At 39.5% G+C, this 20,631-nt stretch overlaps 2 protein-coding genes across 2 annotated transcripts; both read left to right on the plus strand.

Moving 5' to 3' along the window:
• Positions 1-12,124: 12,124 nt before the first annotated feature.
• LOC104448875 (calcium-dependent protein kinase 29) lies at positions 12,125-17,237 on the plus strand. Its single transcript, XM_010062805.3, has 8 exons — positions 12,125-12,874; positions 15,034-15,177; positions 15,394-15,546; positions 15,763-15,878; positions 16,134-16,301; positions 16,418-16,545; positions 16,812-16,911; positions 17,007-17,237. Exons 1-8 carry the CDS (start codon positions 12,244-12,246, stop codon positions 17,082-17,084), a joined length of 1,518 nt encoding a protein of 505 aa, XP_010061107.2. The 5' UTR covers positions 12,125-12,243; the 3' UTR covers positions 17,085-17,237.
• A 1,602-nt stretch (positions 17,238-18,839) lies between these two features.
• On the plus strand, positions 18,840-19,736 carry LOC104448877 (uncharacterized protein At1g76070-like). Its single transcript, XM_010062806.3, has one exon. The coding sequence runs from the start codon at positions 18,840-18,842 to the stop codon at positions 19,734-19,736; it is 897 nt and encodes a 298-aa protein (XP_010061108.2).
• Positions 19,737-20,631: the final 895 nt, after the last annotated feature.

Here is a 20,631-nt window from a genome sequence, read left to right on the forward strand (position 1 = left end):
GACAATCCTAATGATAGATGTGCTGTCTGTCTAATCTGCAAATACAGGTTGATTTAATAGGCACACGACGCTAGTGAGTTTGCATGTTTGAAGGAAAAATAGTTTTCAAGGAATTAGTTTTTGATTTTTTACTAAATTAATATGGATGCCTAAATTTTAGCAATCCATTAAGGCATTCATGTCATAGAAACTAGAAGTGAGTCTGGATCCTATTGTTAATTTGCATAATAAGAGCATCTGTCATTTAATAATGGCAGTAATTATTGGCCCATATAATTGCATTTTAATTGGATCGGTGCATGGAGGTTCCAAGCCTAAGTGAATCAATTGGATTAAGCACATCAAGTGGAAATTAGCGCCCAAGCTCTTTAATCTCATATGGTGGCTGAATTCATAATATGGATGCCCAATTATGAAAGTTGATCGAAATTGAAAGCGAAGGGGCAGCATTATTTCATCAAGTTTTCGACCCAAAGAAGATTAAGAGTGAACGAAATATTGAGATTTGATTAAAAGATGTATTCTAATTAACGATTGGATACAAAATTCGGCCAAGCTCTTCTATTTTTACACTCTGCCTTGCACATGATGGCCAAAATTCATATCATGGGAAGATTGCATTATTAAATTTGGAAAGCGGTGGGGGGCTACTGCAACGAGAATAGGAGAGAGAATTATTTCAATTCCCTGATTAGGATATCCTTCGGATTTAAATTAGGAAAAGTAATACGGTGCATGGAACTTCTAAACCTACATGCGCTGGGGACATTATTCTAGGACACGTTCACAATATAGAAGTCCACGATACCCCAAAAAAGAGGCGAAAGAAGGAAAAGTGAAGTGACAAAAGAGGCAAATCTGGAGAAATATATATAATCAAGAGTCAGGACCATGGAAAAACTAGGGAAAAGAAATACAAATGGATGCACTCACAAAAAGAATGGTTAATACCTTGAAAAACCCAAAACTGGTACACCTGTGACAAATTTACCCCAAACTATTTTTTTGACTATCAAAAACCCTAAACTGATATATTTTTGACAAATTTACCCTAAACAAGTATACTTGTGACAAATTTACCATTTGTTAGTTTTAGTTAAATTTTATTGTTAAATTATAAAATTAAATAACACATGACAATCGACCGGTATATCAATTTGGGATTTTACACTCTGTTAGTCACAATTTATAATTTTTATGATTTTTTTGTGATATTAATCTAATTTTTTGGAGGGTATATTAGTCACAAATTTACCATTTTTGGGTTTTTTGTGGTTGAATAAATTAGTTTGAGGTAAATTTGTCATAAATGTACCAGTTTATGATTTTTTTTTTATAGTTAGTCGGGGTAAATTTGTCACAGGTGTACCAGTTTGAGGTTTTTCATGGTCAAAAAAATAGTTTTTGGTAAATTTGTCACAAGTGTACCAGTTTGGGATTTTTTAAGGTATTAACCCCAAAAAGAAAGGGAATTCTCTTATTTTTCTTGAAGGCCCAACTTTTTCCCACTCGTAAAAGAGAGGATACATCCACAAGGGACTGGGTTGGGGGTGAGCATTGAAATGGGACCAAATAGGAATCAAGAAGGAACAGGCCGATTCTTAAAACTTGGAACTGGTGATACAATTCGGTTCCCAATTGATTTCAAGAGTAGACCGGATCCATTATTGGTTTTTACAATTCTTATTATTAAAACATATTTTTTAAAAGTTGAATAAAATTGAAAGAAGCGGACAACCCTTATAGCCCGATTGCCTAGGCCTGAGCTTCTCACGTGCACGCCTTAATGCCTCCCTTAGTCCCTCGATTGTGATTTAGCATCAATTGAAATGTATCGACTACTACATGGCAATAGGTGATGCTCATGATGACGCGTCCAACGTCTAATCTACACATATAAATTGGATGATGTGTCAAATGTTTAATCTGCACATACATATTTGTTCTATAGGTATACGACGTTATGGGTCCGGTTCTTTGAAGAAAACTTATTTCTAAGGAAGTGTTTTTCGGTTTTTTGCCATTTTTTATAATGAAAAACTAATTGATTTGCCAAAAAAAATATTAACTGCCTAAATTTTGATGACTCATTTAAGTATTTATGGCACAGAAAACCAAGAGTTGGTCTTGACCCCTAATAAAAGAATATTCTTAAATTGCATAATAGGAGCATTCGTCATTTAATAGCATTAGTAATAACAAGTTCATATAATTGCATTCTAATTAAACTGGTGCCGGAAGGTTTCGGAGCTTAAGTGAATCAATTGGATTAAGCCCATGAAGTGGAAATTAGTCCAAGTCCTTTAGTCTCATATGGTGGCTGAAATTCATAATATGGATGCCAAATTAGGAAATTTGACCGAAGAATGAGAGAAATACTGAGATTTTTCCCTCCCCCTATTTTGTTAGACCTAATTCTCTCGGGCGCTATGGAAGCGGGGTGTAAAGTTACTTTAACTTGAATGAAGTTTTTCCGATCAAAAAATAAAATATTTAACAATTGGATCACGCACAAGGGGATACAAATTTGGCCAAGCTTCTCTATATTAACAGCGTGCCTTGCGCATGATGGCCGAAATTCACGTCAAGGGAATATTGCATTATTAAGATTGGAAAGGCGTCTCATATTTCAGCTACGAAGAGAAGAGGAGAGAGCATAATTTCAATTCCCTTATTAGGATATCCTTTGAATTTAAGATAGGAAAAGTAATATGGCGCGGGGAACTTTCTAAACCCTTCATGTGCTGTGGAGTTTATTCTAGGACACGTTCGCAATATAAAAGTCCACAATGCCCAAAAAAAGAGGCCAAAGAAGGAAAAGTGAAGAGACAGAAGAGGCAATCTGCCAATCTGGACATAAATATAATAAGGAATAACTAAGGAAAAAGAAATACTTATGCACCCACTCACAAAAAGAAAGCGAATTCTCTTATTTTTTTCAAAGGGCCCAACCTTTTCCCCCAAATAAAAATGTATGGGTTGGAGGGAGCATTGAAATCAAACCAAATCGAAATCACAAACGAATAAGTCGATTCCTAAAAAATGGAGTAGGTGATGCAATTCGGTTCCCAATTGACTTCAGGAGTAGACTGGGCTCATAATTATTTTTTTACAGTTCTTATTATTGAAACATATTTTTTAATAGTTTGAGTAAGAATGAAAGAAGCCAACAACCCTGACAGCCTGACTGCCTCAAACTGACCCTCTCATGCGCACGCCTAGCCTCCGTCTTGCTTGACGCCTCCCTCTCGCAGTCTCATCTTGAGTCTCAACTCCCACCTCCTCTACTTTTAGCTGATCATGACCGAAACATCACGAAGTCTTGCGAGGAATAAGAAGAAAGGAAAAAGAGATATCACCGTCGGTTTCTAGAGTGGACCGGTGTATGGGGGAATTGATCCTTCTTGTCCAATTTCCCGATTCTGGTTCGAATTCTTTTTCCAAAGTGAGACTGACCCACTCTGGATCCCATTACCTTTACGGGGATTGATTAAAGAACGGAGACGCGCAAGATGGAGAAAAAGAGTCGTTGCTTGCCTTGCACGTTTTTGATAACCGCGAATTGCACCGCCAGCACCGCATCGTACTTCGCGTCACCGCTCGCCAATTCTCAACGCGAGGCTTTGCTTCCAGCTTGTTCCAAAAGCCTTTCTGTCGACATCATGCTGCTTTCCTGGTGTCCCGAGCTCCTGCGAATTTCCACAGCCCTTGGCAAGTCCTTGACGTCCCCAGGCCCGCCACTCAGCACCCCCGCCGTTCTACCCGTTAACGATGTTTCCTAATTTAATTTAGGATATGATATACTTCAAGAAGTTTCATGTTTTAGTTTTAGAGAAAATTATAATTAAAAAAAAAAAAAGACACATGTTTCATATAGAATTAGTTTCATCATCATCACATTATCATTACCATGTCCTCATTGTTAGATTATCATATTATCGTGTCATGATACTTATGTGGTCGTCATAACCTCGTCATGTATCTTCATTAAATATTGCATGTTATTTGATAATTATATGTTTTAGGATCATGCATACAATATAGTTTAAATTTTAAGAAAGCACAAAAATAATCATAGCATATAGTTGGATAATAGGATTAATCTATTAAGATTGCATATAGGCGGTATTTAAATAAATAGTAGGTTATTTCATATTCATTTCGCCTGTCATTAAAATTAAAATTAAGGTATTTCAAATATTTTAGTTCATGTCAACTGTCAATAGCTTAGTAGTTCAAGTATCATATTTTCACTAGTGGTTCATAGGAACCACCTTATGGTGAGGTAGTGTTTTGGCTTACTTAGGGCTTTGAGGTTTGATTTTTATTTTTTTTATTTATGCTTTATTGCTTTGATTTATTGAGTGTTAATTTCTTCATCGTGCACTCACATAATTACCTTCCACATTAGTGGTTTAGGTTTAAATTTGACCAAAATTGCTTACAAAATATTTGAAAGAATGTTAGATTAACCTAACATAATCAAGTCCTCGTATATATAATGGTTTGAATAAGTAAAGTGTTCTCACGTTTTACATGAGTTTCTAATCGATCCATAGTAGATTAGTGATGACTCTTAACTGAACTAAATTATTTGTTTAAATTGATTAAATCAAAACCCCAAAGTTGTGATTGATAAGGCTTGGAAGAGTCCATACTAAGTTTTTGATTTAGTAATCCATTAACTTTCCTTTCAGTGATTCACCTCAAGAAAGGTTATGATAAAACGTTTTCCACGGATTGAAAACAAGAAATTTAGATTGGAGGAAAATAACTTCCCCTTCTAGTAAAAATGAAATCACTTTCCCTAATTACCAAACAAATGAAAATTAACCATTTTCTTAAAAAAATATTCTTTCATTATGAAATTTTCATTTAAATAAACGCACCCCAAATTAAAAACAATATTCCATATTAATCTAACACTAGCTCTTCTTTGGCCAAGAGATGTTATATTAATAAAGTGTGAAAGATTACAATTTAAATTTTTATCACATTAAAAGTACACGGATTCAAAGATAAAAGAAGACAATGCATTAGAATTTCAAAAGTTGAGTGTATGATCAATTAATGTAAAGGTTTGAATCATTGAAATACGAGGTAATTTGAATCTTTAGTCATATCAAAAGCACATGAAATATAGTTGTTGACACCCAAAAATAACAAACTTGTAGTTATAATCGACAAATGACAAACTAGTCAATAATAACAGAGTTTGATGAACAACAATTGCCATCGATATAAAGAACAATATCAACAACTTGCAAGAAAGTTATTGACAACAAATATCAATGATGAAGTCGTCAACATCTACATGTAACTATCAAATAACAATATTTTCGAATATGTAACTTTTTTTAGATAAGTGTTACTAGATGATAGGTAACTGTTAGGCAATTATGTTTAAAGCCATTATTTTAGGATTTTTTAGCTTCTTGTAGATATGTGTTATTGTAACTTCTTGTAACCGCAAATAAGATTAGGAAGTTATTTGTTCTAAAGATAGGATTAAATAGTCTATCTTTTAAATTTAATGGTCCTTTGTAACCATCAACTGTAGGCTAATAGCCACATTGTAATCTTTGTAGAGATTTCCAATCAATCACAGAACTTAATTTTTTTTTACAAATTTATCTTTATTTTTACTTTTTCCCAATTTAAATGATTGATCGTGATTGCCTCTAATTTTTGCATTTTTAAATTTTTTGTCATTTACTTTTCTGTCCAAAACTAACAAAGGACCGTTCACAACCTTTGTCAATTCGCTCCTCAATCCATCAATACATAGAAAGATATTTCCTTGACACTTTTCAACAAAATATATTTTTAGCACACTTGGTAAGAAGCATTTTATTGATCTCAAGGAGACTGCAATGGCAAGAATGAGAATCAGTAAGAGCTCGACAATGTTGCCGAAAACAATAACCATTACCGCAAAGTGGCAATGAGGCTGCCGCACATTTGGAGTCCTTTGCCACTAAATAAGTGGCAGAGGGTAACCAAAAGGAGATGTTAATCTTTCAATGCATTATACTGATAAGCAGTTAAAGGATGCTACTCCAAAATCAAGAATGGCATCTACCATGAGAATATTGGCCGAAGAACAGCAAAATAAAACAGTTCATTACATCGTAAGTAACATATCGAATGCAATCAAATTAATTGTGATCAATGCTTGAATGATGCTTTATCAAGGTCGTACGGTCCAATCAGCCACTATTATTCCAAGTCAATCCAGTGGTAACAGCGTACATTCCTAGTCTCTCTTTCAATTTATTGATGTTAATCATAATAATCGGACTTAAATTAACAATTTCGCAGACCAAAATGGTTGATAAAATGGACCGATGCCAAACGTCGAAAACATAAGACCAATCAGTGTACCTATGCCACTTAAAGGGGCTAATATACTTACTAAGCTTAACATGCCATTTAACATAGATTACCTGACAATATCAACTTTAGCACCTAGGGGCAAAGATGGCCAACTAAATCCACAGTCGAACCTAGCAAATATTGTCGAAGAAGTTCAACAACAATTGGGGTTAGACAATTGTGTTATTGTACATTTTTATGGAAACCACATCTTGAATGGGTCGATAATCAACATCTTCCAAGAGGCTTCAAAATCCTATGTAATATTTGCAATTTTCTACACTCAAAATACTATTTAATATGATTATCAGAATACGATGCTTTGAGATTAAATAGATAGCTATCATCACTACGTCGGTCAGTAGAATGACCGTTATTAAATTTAACCCCATAATAGTTGTAGGAAAGGGCTAGTATAAGTTGAATTTCATATTTGAAAATTTTCAAGTTTGAATTAAACAAATTGAGACTTTCCTAATATTCAGTATTGTTTACCAATAATTTTAGTAGATTTAAGATATTTTCCAGATTTATCAATATTCAGAACAAGTATTGGTTTCCTTGTTTATATATCTAGAGAGAGGAACAAGAACAAGAAAAGAAAAAAAAATGTAATAAAATTTTTAAAAAATTAAAAAAAATTCTAACTCAGAGAAAAATTTGAGTCATACCAAATGAATTTCTATTCTAGGAATAAGAATTTTATAAGGTTACCAAACGCATTCGAATGCTTAAAAGTTCATCCAAGAAACAAATTCAAAAAAAAAAAAAACTATTTTTGAGTAGAAATTGTTTCCCAAAAATAGAATAACTATCAAACGCACCATAACTAGGGATGAAGTTCAATATTTCTGGATCTTGTCATTCCATAATAAAATAATAATACCCCATGAATTTGGTTTTCAATAGGAAAATGCTTGGCTCGCGGTACCAAGAAAAAGACGGTCAACACCAAGAGATGGCCTCTTCTGATAGAAAACAACAACACGTTATCCACACACCTCATCTCAACACCAAGAGATGCCCTCTTGTAATAGAAACTCTTTTTTTCTCTTTTGGTAAACTTCAGACAGAAATTTATCTTCTTCAAGCTTGGACCATCACTGGACTCACAGCCAACACAACCAATCCCCTCACTCTCATCACGTTTCATCAATCCAAGTCACCATGAGAAATTCAGACCAAACCGGTGTGAGTTCGTGTCCCCTACTTATCTTGCCAGAGCCATCAACTTAGCCTCGACAGTCGTTGTCGTTGTCACGCCATTGTCACAATCCGTTATTCAGGGCATTCTCCTCCATTCTCACCGTAAGATTAGTTGACAAGGTGCCATCGCCAGATCATAGCTCCAAATCTATAGGCATAAACTCGACCTCACCGTCAAGGCTTGCAGCCCACCAAGGCTTACAGCCTTGGACAAGCAGCCGTCGTCGAATCTAGAGGGGAGCTTGAGACCTAGGACTGCCTAGACGGTGAGCCTGAAGACCTGCGACCGCACATGCACCTATGGCTCAAGCTTGCTCAGCATGGTGTAGAAGAAGAAAAAAGAAGGAAGAAGATGGTAAACGGTAAAATGAAAAATGAAAGAAAAAAGAAAAGAAAAGAAATGCTTTCAGATAAAAATGGCCCCTAATAATGTTGCCAGAATCAACACATGAGATGGATGTGTCTGCTAGCTATTACAAATTCAACCGGTCGGGGAGCTAGGCTCTCGTTTGAGATTGAATAAGTCGCTTCGGACCCTCTTTAACTCTCTTTTGAGAATATAATGGCATTTCAAGCCTTTATTTGAAATTTTTACACCATTATTTAAGGATTTCATAATTTCGTATGGGTAAATGTTGTAATTTCTTGTGATTGCAAATACGATTATAAAGTTATTTGTTCTGCAAATAGGATTAGAAAGTAATCATTCAAAAAAAAAAAATCGTTTGTATCTTGTGGCCTTTAAATAACCATATATTACTTTTTGTAGAGACTCCAATCAATTACAGAACTCAACGATCTTTATAAATTTTTCTTTATCTTTAGTTGCTACAATTTTCGTACCTTTAAATTTCTTGGCATTTACTTTTTTGTCCAAAATCAACATTCACAACCTTTGTCAACTCACTCATTGATTCATCAATACTTCAAAAGATATTCTCTCGAACTTTCTGGCGAAACAACCACATCTAGACTATGGGTGAACATAGTTCTCGAGTAGAACCGAGAACCTATAAACTAGACTAGTAGAAACCTATCCAGTTCCAAATTCCAAAAATTGAGAAATATAATTCGAAAGATAGATTCTAGGTTCTAGATAGGTGAAACCTAAAAGTTGGAATAAGTTATATATATTATATTGCTTTTTTTCTTTGCAAAATCTCAAGGTATTTCAGGTGTTCGATGATGAATGTAAAGCACTAGCTTGACCTTTCATTTTATGACTAAGACTTTTACGTTATTAATATTTTATATTTTTCGTCTGTTTAAATATAAATTATAATCAATGGATTATAGCAGCAAGTGATGATCATTAGATATGATATTTATTGCAACCATTCGATAAATAATATAAGTGGAACTTGAGATCTTGGTTATTGTGATATGATAGGTTCTAGGTTTTTGGATATATGGGGTAGGCTTCAAGTTCCAAAAAATAAAGAATTTATTCCAATGCGTATGTTGTAGATTCCATGAACCTATACGTAACCTAAAATTACTTAGAGTATTTGAAAAGTTGAGCGTATAATTCATTAATCTTAAAAACCTTGACTCACCAAAATAGAAGGAAATATCCGGCGGTTTGTTAGTACCACCTTAGCTGCTAAGGTGGCATGTGTTTTCACTCAAATCCAATAGAAAATCGACACATGTCCGAGAAAATCGACACATGTCCGCTAACGCGGAATAAAAGTGAAAAAAAAAAACCCTCCATTGTGCTCTTGCTCACCTCCGTCTTCCAACGTCATCACTCATGGCCGGCTCTGTCGCCCCTTGCAGCCGGCTCGTGGTCGGCCCCATCGACAGCCGAGCCACCCCTTCATCATCATGTCGCCCCTTGCAGCCGGCTCGTGGTCGGCCCCATCGACAGCCGAGCCACCCCTTCATCATCATGTCAGCTTGTAGTCGTTTTCGTCCGGATCTAGACTAGAGTCGTGTCTCCAGATTTGGTCTCTTCCATGGCAACGAGCAAGGAAGGGATCTCGAAGGCCATGGACAGATCTCAAATATCAAGGAAAAAAACAGAGAAGCGGTCTTCTTGCAGTCGGCTTTGGCTGGCCATGGCGATGGGCGAGGACGAGATCTCAGAGGTATGGACAGAGCTCAAATATTGAGATATGTCGTCCCTTGCAATCAGCTCGTGGTCGACCATGGATGAACGACGGAGATTACGCCTAAACACATTCGACCGTGGATGAACGATGCCGACGACGGGCATGGACGAGTGCAGACGATTTCGGCCATGGAAAGACAGATCTCGAGACAGGGAAGACGAACGGAGCTGGCCATGCTAGCTTAGATGCAGCAGCGGTCAACTTGGTCACGGCGCCCGCAACTCCGATGGTGGTGACGGCGTGGGAGGAGCGGAGGTCCAGCGGCCGTGGACGAGGAAGAAGAAATAGATGAAGAGATTTTTAAATTTTTAATTTAGACTTCACATCATATCAGTTGCTGACATGGATTGATAGATAGATGTGAATACATTGGATATGAGTGAAAATAATATATGCCACCTCAATGGCTGATGTGGTACTAAGGGGCTATATGGCAACGTGCCAAATAGTATCCAATTTTGATTTTCTGTTCCAAGAGTAGTTTTGGAATATAATTAAAAAAATTATTCCTGAGAACAGATTTAGAGTAAAATCAAGAATAAAAAAAAAGTTGATTTTTATTTCGGGAACAAATTAGAGAATCAAAACCAACTCTTCTTCTCTTTTCTTTTTCTTCATCAATCGCCATCCATGACCGCCGCTCGCCACCGTCCGCCACCGCTCACCACCACCGATCGCCACCGTCCGCCGTCATCAATCGCCTGCAACTAGTCAAGCGAGCTCGCCAGAGGCAAGCCTCGTTGGTGGCACCTCGCTAGGACTGGGCGAGGCCCGCCTGACCATTAGCGGGGCTAGGTGAGCCTCGCCGAGGCTAGGCAGCCTCACCCGGATTGACGAGACTCCGCCCGGCCATTGATAAGGCTCAGCCTTGCCTAGGCTAGGCAAGCTTCACGACGCCCGCCTCGCCGGTGGCTAGGCGAGCCTCACCCAACCCCACCAGTGGCTAAGCAAGCCTCACCCAGGCCTGGCGAGGCTCGCCTAGTCATCAGCAAGGCTCAGCCGACGAGGGCCGATGACGCTCCGGTGAGGTCGCCAACCAGCGACCAGCTACAAGAAGAAGAATAATAATAATAGGAGAAAAGGAAAAAAAAAAAAAATAAAAGGAAAAAGTAAAAAAAAAAAAAAATTAAAAATTAAAGAAAATTGATTTGGAATAAAATCAATGAACACGGTACCAAACATAATTCTATTCCGGAATAAAAAAATTTAGAAAGTTACCAAACGGTTTAAAATGCTTAGAATCTGTTCCCGATAACAGAATAAAAGAATCATTTTTTATCAGAATCTACTCCCGAATAAAATCGATATCAAACGCGCCCTAATAAACCACTGAATATTTCCTACACCTGACCCTCTCACGCAGCAAGTTTGTAGAGTATTGGGAAGCTCAATTCATTGCGTAAGGGGAGGGGTGAATGAAACCATGCCCCGTCTCTTAAAACGTTATACAAAGATGACCAATAAAAAGCTTACACGAGCAAAAAGAGAGAATTACAAATGGAAAATGCTTGGCTCGCGGTGCCAAGAAAAAGATGGTCAAACATCAGCCAAGCGTTTTTCATCTCCAAAGTGGGAGACTGGGCCAACAGGTTTTTTCGTTTTTATTATATGAAATTGCATTTTCCATATAAAAAAAACAATTTTCTTGTCTTATTTAAAGGAACAAATCATAGTGATAATATTCAAAAATAAGAAATATCTGAAAAACTCAATTACGACTTTTAAGATAGTAGTCAAAGAAAATCGACGAAGAATTTTTATTTTTTTTAACTTTAGCTTTGACTCATGTGATCCTAAGAATGATTTTATAATGTTTTAGGTCATTGTACATCATCTACAAGATTTGGATCAATGGAGAAATCTTTTTCTCTATTGAGTCATTATTCTTATCTTGAATTTTTCTTTACTTTATTTTTTTTTTTTATGCATAATCAATATATGGTCTTAATTTTAGGTTACCAAGAGTTCTTCTAGAGCAATCTAATTTGAGCGAAATGACTAAGAAGCATTTCATTGCACAATGATTTTGTTATTAGTTGCAAAGCCGATGTTTTAAGTGTTTTTTCATCTTTTAAAGTTAATAGATCTATATAATGATATTAACGGTTTCTTTTTAATAAGTGACAATATGTTTTACTTGTAAGTATTTATATTTTGATATCAAATTTAATTTTTCTATTTTATATTCAAGAAAATTGATTATGTGGGTCCTCTCATGATTTTTGCCTCTTAATTTGAGTTTGTAATAAGGAAACGTAGAAATAATTACAAATATTCTATGGACTGCCCAAGTGAGAACGCAAAGCACCCAAAGCGGAAAGCTAAAGTTGGCAATCGAGAAGGAATAACCCCTTACCCCTCAAAGAGAGAGAGAGAGAGAGAGAGAGAATATCATAAATGATTATAAAGAAGACCTTCTTTCTCTTCACTTCATCATCACCCCCATATAATCTCCCGAACACACCAGAGCAACGAGAGCATCATCAGTCATCTCTCTCTCTCTCTCTCTCTCTCTCTCTCTCTCTCTCTCTCTCTGTGATCGCCAGCAATGGGACTCTGCTGCTTCAGATCCCAGGACATCCCCGTCTCTTCTTCCTCGGTGTCTTTCCCTCGTCACCCCTCGAAACGGTCACGTTCAAAAACCAAGCAGCGCCAGCCGTCCTCCCAGATCGGCCGCGTCCTCGGCAAGCCCTACGCGGACGTAAAGGCCCTGTATAACCTGGACCGCGAACTCGGCCGTGGCGAGTTCGCGGTTACCTACCTCTGCACGGAGCGCTCGACCGGCATCCAGTACGCGTGCAAGTCCATCTCGCAGCGCAAGCTGATAATCGACAGAGACATCGGGGACGTCCGGCGAGAGATCCTGATGATGGAGCACCTGTCCGGGCAGCCCAACATCGTGGAGTTCAAGGGCGCGTACGAGGACCCGGAGTACGTCCACCTGGTCATGGAGCTTTGCTCTGGCGGCGAGCTCTTCGACCGGATCATCGCCAAGGGGTCGTACTCGGAACAGGAGGCGGCGAAGATCGAGCGGCAGGTAGTGAACGTGGTGCACGTGTGCCACTTCATGGGGGTGATGCACCGCGACATCAAGCCCGAGAACTTCCTGTTCGCCAACAACAGCGAAGACGCCCCTCTCAAGATCACTGACTTTGGCCTCTCCGTCTTCATCGAACCAGGTTGGTTGGTTCAGTTGTTTTGCTAGATGTTGCTTGGATTAGAATTTTCCTTGTATAGCTAGAAACGCGATCCCAGCCATCAGTCCATTCGCACCAGCCACGTCTGGAGGCTAGTTACTCACCTACTGTAAACTTTCTTCGTCGTAATTTAGAAAAAAAGAAAAGAAAAGAAACTAGGCCAGCACAAGGAAGGCATAACTAATAACTATCTTGTTCTTTCCATCATCTTGTTGGCTACAAAAGTATAAGAACAGACGCCATGAAAGTCCTTGCTGTCCTTGATGCTTAGCTTGCCGTTATGTTTATGGTGGGGTGAGATTAGATTGGCGTCCAAGTTTGCATCTCGTCGACGTTGGAGTCATGTGTTCGAAACTTTCTCCTTTCTTGTTCGTAATCCAGCACGGGATGTTCGGGCGATGCTTGTCTTGCTCTTTGTTCCCCAAAGCACGTGAAACCGCTTTCTTCGTCGGTTCCCCACACGCTTTAATCTTTTGTCTTCTTCAAGCCTCCAATCTCCACGAGTCTTTCCCGGAATCCTTTTGAGTTGTAAAAGGCAAATGATGTCGAGGAGAGGTAGAATGACTGCATTCTTGCCTTTTGGGCATCCGGGGTTGCGTTTTCTTCACGGGGTCCTGTCTGCGAATTAGAATTTGCAGAAAAGGAGGATGACGAGGGAATCCGTGTGCGGATTGCGAAATTGGAAGCTGATGATGCCTTGGATATGGAGTTTTTTCTTCATTTTTTCCTGGTGAGTGATGATGATGTTTCGGGTCGGGTCAACGGGCGGGTCCAGGATGAGAGGGACAGGTCAACGGGGGGTCAGCCGTTGTTAATAATTGAATCGATAAAAGTTAGGAGAAAAGAGAGGCAGACCCCATGAAAATTTTCTTGATTAGGAGAGCCCACTAGGTGGACCTACGATGATTCAAGTGTAACTCGCATGATCCAAAGATCGAAAGTGGACCCCATTCATTTGAGTGCGCGTAAAGCTTGCTCTATGACCCCATAACCTGGTCCCGGATGTTCAGTAAGTGTGCAGACAGGAGAACAGGCTCCGGGGGATCATTACAAGGTTGGTGTTGGAGAGTACCGTGATTATTCACGGTTTACGATTGGGTAATCGATCAGGGACAGAACTGAGAATTTTGTGGGAATTTTGTCGAACCCGACTTAACCCATCGGTTAGGTTCCAGATCTGTTTCGAAAGAGCACAAATTCTGTTCTCCGTTTATGAAACTTGGAACTGGTTTAAACTGGTCGGCTAACTAATTGGAAGTCGGAACCAGCAGAGAAATCGATCCACTAGGAGCTGCAATTAGATTTTTGTTGTTTGGTTACTTAACAAGCATTTAAGGGCGCTATTTTACGAAATCCTTTTCTTTCATTATATACAGATGTGAAAAATCCCGTAAATGAATTTTACCAAAAAAAAAAATCCCGTGAATGAAATTTTATATCTGATGTTATCTTACATGTTAGATTGTAATCTTTACTTTGAATCAGAAAAAACTCCCGTTGCTTCCTAAGTTCATGAGTTCTGCAGCATAATCCTTTCTGCCTCCCTGTTTTTTACTGGGATAGAGTTGCTTCTCACTCCTCGTTCTCTCTCCGAAACGCTCTAATGCTAATGATGTGCTTTACAAACAAGTTTAATGGAATTTTACTTGTGTCCATGTCTCTCTGTAGATTAATTTGTGTAGGAAATTTTGTCTATTTTCAATGAGTAACTTCTATATTTGTTAAATTTATGTACATTTTATACCATAAATTCTGCTTCTGTTTCTGTCTTATCGTACGATGCGTTGCCTGGAATTGTGGAATCAGCAAGGTTCTGTGTTCTAGGAAGTTTTCCAAAAGTTGCCGTGCAAGTTTTAGGTTCTACAAAGATTTGCTGCATGTCCATCACGTGGTGATGCTTAAGTAACTACATCAGTCCATCTCATAGGTTTTGTACCACCATGAGTGGCATCTGCACATTCTAAAATCATGTCTGCATTGGGGAAGAGGAAGGAGTTTCGCAGCGTAATGTTGCTCTTATTCTAGTACAACCTTTAAAGGACTAGCCGCTTGGTGTTTGACTCGCTTATTTTCCTTGTGAATTGATCTTCTAGAGATGTAATTAGTAAATCATAATGAGTAATTTGAGCCATCATTGGCAGGGAAGGTGTATAGGGAATTTATGGGAAGTGCATACTATATTGCACCGGAGGTGTTCAATGAAAATTATGGGAAGGAAATCGATGTCTGGAGCGCAGGCGTCATCTTATACATCCTCCTTTCTGGTTCACCTCCCTTCTGGGCAGGTAAGCCTTTGCTTGTACGACAGTTTTCACTATTAACTATCTTGTTAGGTGTTTTCCGGATTCAATTGTACTTTTCCACATCCTTGTAGAACATTTTCGAGAAAACAGGCGTTGTTTGTTCCATTGGACATCATCCAAATTTCACGATGATCAGCTCTTGATGGACTAGTATCTCCTGATTTTACTGTGAATCTGTAACATTTTTCTCCCTCTCAGAGAACGAGAAGGATATATTTGGAGAAATATTGGTAGGCAACCTAGATCTACAAAACCCTCCTTGGCCATCCATTTCCCCTTCAGCAAAGGATCTCATCAGAAAAATGTTGACGAGGGATCCTAAGGAAAGGATCACCACCACGGATGCCCTCGGTAAGTGCTCCCTTTTCTAGTGAAATTCTGTGGTTTCATATCAAAATCAAACAATTCCTAGGGAGTTCATGAAATGACATACTTTGATCAAGTCAGTCCACATTTATGCATTAACAGGATAACGAATTAGATCATAATCTAATTGGCGAATCTGAACCAAACCTGAAAATCATTAAAAGAACACTGACATATTGTTTGCATACAATGTATGGACAGAACATCCTTGGCTCCGGGAAAATGGAGTGGCATCTGATAAACCTATGGACAATGCTGTCTTGTGGAGGATGAACCAATTTAGAGCGTCGAACAAGCTGAAGAAACTTTCTCAGAAGGTACTGTTTTTCTACTAGTCTACGGATACTTTCCTTGCATAATTGGACATCAGGTTCCAGAAATAGATTAGACAGTCTAGCTTTGAACACTTCTGGAACAATCATCATCTCGGTTTTACTTGATTTCATAGCTCTCATCAGTAGTCTCTATTTTATGCTTTTGGCGACAAAGGATGATATTCTATGTTCATGAGGTGCAGTGGAAGAGCTGCTTCAAAGTTTCACTTTCCTTACTGAAATTGTTATTGAGTGAAGGTAATTGCGCAAAACCTCACGGAAGAAGAAATCAAGGGCTTGAGACAAATGTTCAGCAACATGGACACCGACAACAGTGGTAGGATCACATTTGAAGAATTTAAATCGGGATTGTCTAGGTTGGGATCAAAGCTCTCTGAACCAGAAGTAAGGCAGCTAATGGATGCTGTAAGCACAATCAATCATTTGAACTCTCTTTCACTTCTTCTCTGTGGAACAACCAGGTACAGTTGAGGAGCTTTTCTCTTTGGGAAGTCACTCCGAAAATGAATTTCTTTTAACAGGCCGATGTCGATAAGAGTGGGACCATCGATTACACCGAATTCATCACTGCCACGATTAACCGCCACAGGTTTGAGAAGGAAGAAGATCTGATCAAGGCTTTCCAATACTTCGATAAAGACAACAACGGGTTAGTGCTGCTTTCACCTTGATTCTGCTAGGCTCCAATGTGTTATGCCTCATGAATAATGTGAGTTACCTTATTCGGAGCACATTTCACGACTGCTGTTCGAAGAGAGATTAAGGTCTGCAAACACAATTGAGGGGCCACTGTATCTCAGAACTCCAAAACCTGTGAAATCAAGAACATATCATGCTCGGTGTTGTTAGGGTCCAAAGCTTTTGTATTTTGCTTGAATTTTTTACTTGCATTTCGGCTTGCTTAACCTTCTGTAGGATCATCACGAGAGACGAGCTGAGACAAGCTATGGCACAATACGGATTGGGGGACGATGCCACCATAGACGAGATCATCGAGGATGTCGACACAAACAAAGTACCAAATCTTTCCTTGAGTTTTTACTTTGATTTCTCGATCCTTATATCCCCCAACTGACTCAAGTTCATTATGATCCCACCTGTGTGATGCAGGATGGGAATATCAACTACGAGGAGTTTGTGGCCATGATGAGAAGAGGAACTCAATATCATGATGGAAACGGGAAATAGGAGGAAAGGTTGATGAATGATTATTTGCTCTCCTTTTGTACATCCATCTCTATAATTAAGCCTATGTAATACTATTATATGGCGACATCTGAATACTGCAACGTGACGCACAATCCAATGCTTTCCGGCACAACGAATTATTCCAAATTATTATGTCACATGAAATCGTCAATCATCTGAGAATTGGAATGCAAAATATATATATTTTCCCTACATCTTTCTATTCAGTCCCACACACATGCACATGCATGGAGAGACAACAGGTTTGTGAGCTGCAATATTCTTATTTTTTTTTCTTCTTTTTGACAAGTTAAAGGGATAACGACCACTCTAAACATTATCATGAGGGGCCGCACATCCACTAGAAAATATTTGGATTGAGCCATAATTACTCTGCACCACCCATTCCTTGAAGCTCTAAAGTTTGTGAACCTATCATTGCGGTTCCATTAAAATACCTGCGGTCGAGAAATCTCTCCACACACGAGAGATGTCCCAGCTATGACATTTCTGAGATTCACTTGCAATGAACTTGTGATCTCGCTAAATATCTCCTCGTGTGTCCCAACATTTTCCAGGGGAACGGAGAAGATCTCCTCGTGCTCAAGGGGTCGAGCGCACGTGTGTCAAGAGGGAAAGAAGAACCTCCTGCTAAACCCTAAGAAAATCATTCACCTAATTTAGGCAAACATCGGCACTTTCACGTGCAAAGACGGATAAAAGAAAGATCAGCGAGCGACCCGTGGGTCATTTCCTTGACTGGATCTTTCTCCGTGACATATGTGTCACGGCCAAGAGGTTTCCGAAGATGAAGATGAAGGACCGTGCTGTGACGCGGAGGACCTCCTGCACTCGATGGGATTCCCAACAAGTCTCCTTTCAGAATTTTCCAAGGGCAAGCGAAACCGTCATTGAGCCGTATTCTAGAAATCTTCTTTATTTATGTCGGTAGATGGTAGTTGCCATTAACGTCGGTAGTTGAGGCGGTGTGTTCTTGTCCGCCAGAAGAATTCTAAATCAATTGATATAATCAGAAGGCCTCAAGTATAAGAAGAGGTGTCATCCCCCTCATTTGTATCCATCCAACATTTCAGTAATACAAAACTCATTTCTTTCCAGAGCTTCTCTCTTTAAAAGCTTTCTCTCTCTACAATTCTCTAGAAGTTTTCTCTCTCTACGATCTGGGTAGAGAAGCTTTCTCTCTCTATGATTCGAGTGTGTAAGCGAGTGAGCGTTCGATCGAGCAAGGCTTGGCTTAGTGATCCAAAATAGCTTGAGTCGCTGCGTGGTCACAATCCCAATTGATCGACCCGTGACATATGCATTTAACCTCTTGCGCACTCAACCTAATCTGCACACGCATAACATTCAAGATTTAAACCTTCTAAAAGTCAAGAAACGGGAAAGCAAAATGAAACGGGGTACGCGCGTCTTCACGTACTTCCAAGAATATGTTCCAACTGGTTGATCAAATCATACATCGGATGCTGAGGTTGCGTAAGCTTTGACTCGAAGTGCAGTGTGGATAAGTATGAAGACAAGAACATGCATCAGCCCAACTGTTTTTTATTTAATTCTGCTGGCGGTGGTAGGCCCTTTTGCCTCCTTCGCCTTTGACCATGACCCTTTTGACCATTTGATGCAGTCAATAAAGAGCTGCGGAGATTGCTTGTCTTCTGTGTGTGTGTATACATATAGATGGCTCGGCAACGAGAGGCTGTACGTTCAAAGAAGAGCAGCTCCTCATTTGCGAAGATGGAGAAATCACAGGCCAAGCCAAAGAGCAAGAAGGTGCTGAAGTTCTTGCCAAGAACAGTTTCATCCATCAGCTTCTTCCAAAACCCTCCTTTTAGCCCCGATCGAGACAAGAGACTGCCGTCGTCATCGTCCTCATATTCGTCGGAGCTCATTAACAGCACAAAGCGCAGGCTCAGATCCCATGTCGGCACAGGTTTTTCCGGTCCACTCATATCCCTAATTCCCGACGAAGCTCGAGCCAAGAACAGGAATGACCGAGACTTCGACGTGAACGAACCCACATCGCCGAAAGTCTCGTGCATGGGCCAGATCAAGCACAAGAACAAGAAATCGTGGCCGTCGTCAGCTGCTAAAGCTGATAAACGTTCTTCCTTCTCCTCATCTGCTTCTTCTTCATTTTCCAAGTTGAAACGGGATGTCAATAAGCCTCCGAGATCGAGTAATACTCACGAGAAGCAGAGCTCAACGTTAAAGAGAATATTCAGCAGAGCTAGAGGAGGCAACAAGAAGAAACCGTCTGATACTTCGGGAAATAATTGCCGGAAGCCACCGTTGCTTCCCGACAGAGCCCCGTCCTTGAGTCAGATGAAAAGGTTTGCGAGCGGGAGGGACACGCTGGCAAGCTTCGACTGGTCGGCAGAAGTCGGGCCGGTGTTGGACGCCGACCGCCAGGACTACTATCACTACTACTCGGACGAAGAGAGGAGAGAGAGTGATCAAGAAGAGGAGGATGATAAAGTGATCATTCCTTTCTCTGCACCAATTCCGGTTGGTGGCGGTGGCGTCAGGGTGAATCCACAATCGAGGAAAGAGATCAACCTGTGGAAGAGAAGGACCATGGATCCTCCTAGACCTCTCGAATTGTACCAACCCGCCACGGTTAGAGCAAATTGAAATTGGATTATCCACGTCTCATGAGTTCTTTCTCTTGGCTCTGTAATTTTCTGTTCCGGCAAATTATTTTCTTCTTTTCGAATTCTTTGTGTAATTCTCGTGTTGAATCGCTTTGTTGGCATGCAAAAAGAATCTGTATGTGGCGAAATAGCCAGTAGGAATGTGCACAGATGACCATCTGCGAACGATATCAATCTTCTGCTAATACATATTGGAAATTTGCTCATCTGAAACGGTGAAAACTCGAAACAAGGTGGCAAAGTCATGTACTGAGAGGTGTTCCAGTGATCTGGGTATATCCATATTCGTATTCTTGAATATCAACTCCATCCTCGGATGCGTGTTGCAGCGTCATTCTTGAACATTCATTTTTTGTTCCTGCAAATTCTTTTCTTCTTTCCAAATTCTCTCTGTAGTTCTAGTGTTAAATTGCTTCGCTGGTGTGGTGATATAGCCAGTAGGAACGTGCATAGATCACCATGTTACATATCTGCGAACGATATCGATCTTCTGTTATTAGATATTGGAAATTTGCTCATCTGAAATGGCGAAAAACTTGAAACGAGGCAGCGAAGTCGTGTACTGAAGGGTGTTGCAATTTCTCTGCACGTTCCAGGGATGTGGTATATCGATGTTCATATTCTTAAAAATTCAACTCCGTCCTCGGATGCGTGTTGTACATTTTCTCCTTCTCATAGGTAGGTTGGCAAGAGCGATAAGACCTTGTGCAAGATTTTTTCCCCTGACAAGGAAGCCGCAGCCCTCCTGGAATTTTCTAATGAATGGTATAGTCCGTGGATGGGTGAAAAGTCCTTTTCAGTCCACTATTCCTTGATTAATAATCCTCCTCTGCCATTTATTAAAATCCAATAATGTATCTAGGTGGGAGAAAATG

This window comes from Eucalyptus grandis, chromosome 6, assembly GCF_016545825.1.
Source record: "Eucalyptus grandis isolate ANBG69807.140 chromosome 6, ASM1654582v1, whole genome shotgun sequence".
NCBI classification, from domain to species: Eukaryota; Viridiplantae; Streptophyta; class Magnoliopsida; order Myrtales; family Myrtaceae; genus Eucalyptus; species Eucalyptus grandis.

Excerpts from the sequence above, each read along its gene's own strand:
- LOC104448875 (XM_010062805.3), top strand. The coding sequence starts at position 12,244 with ATGGGACTCTGCTGCTTCAGATCCCAGGACATCCCCGTCTCTTCTTCC. Across the intron at positions 15,879-16,133 it reads TGAAGAAACTTTCTCAGAAG|GTAATTGCGCAAAACCTCAC; the intron begins GTACTGTTTTTC and ends TATTGAGTGAAG. Across the intron at positions 16,912-17,006 it reads AGGATGTCGACACAAACAAA|GATGGGAATATCAACTACGA; the intron begins GTACCAAATCTT and ends TGTGTGATGCAG.
- LOC104448877 (XM_010062806.3), top strand. The coding sequence starts at position 18,840 with ATGGAGAAATCACAGGCCAAGCCAAAGAGCAAGAAGGTGCTGAAGTTC.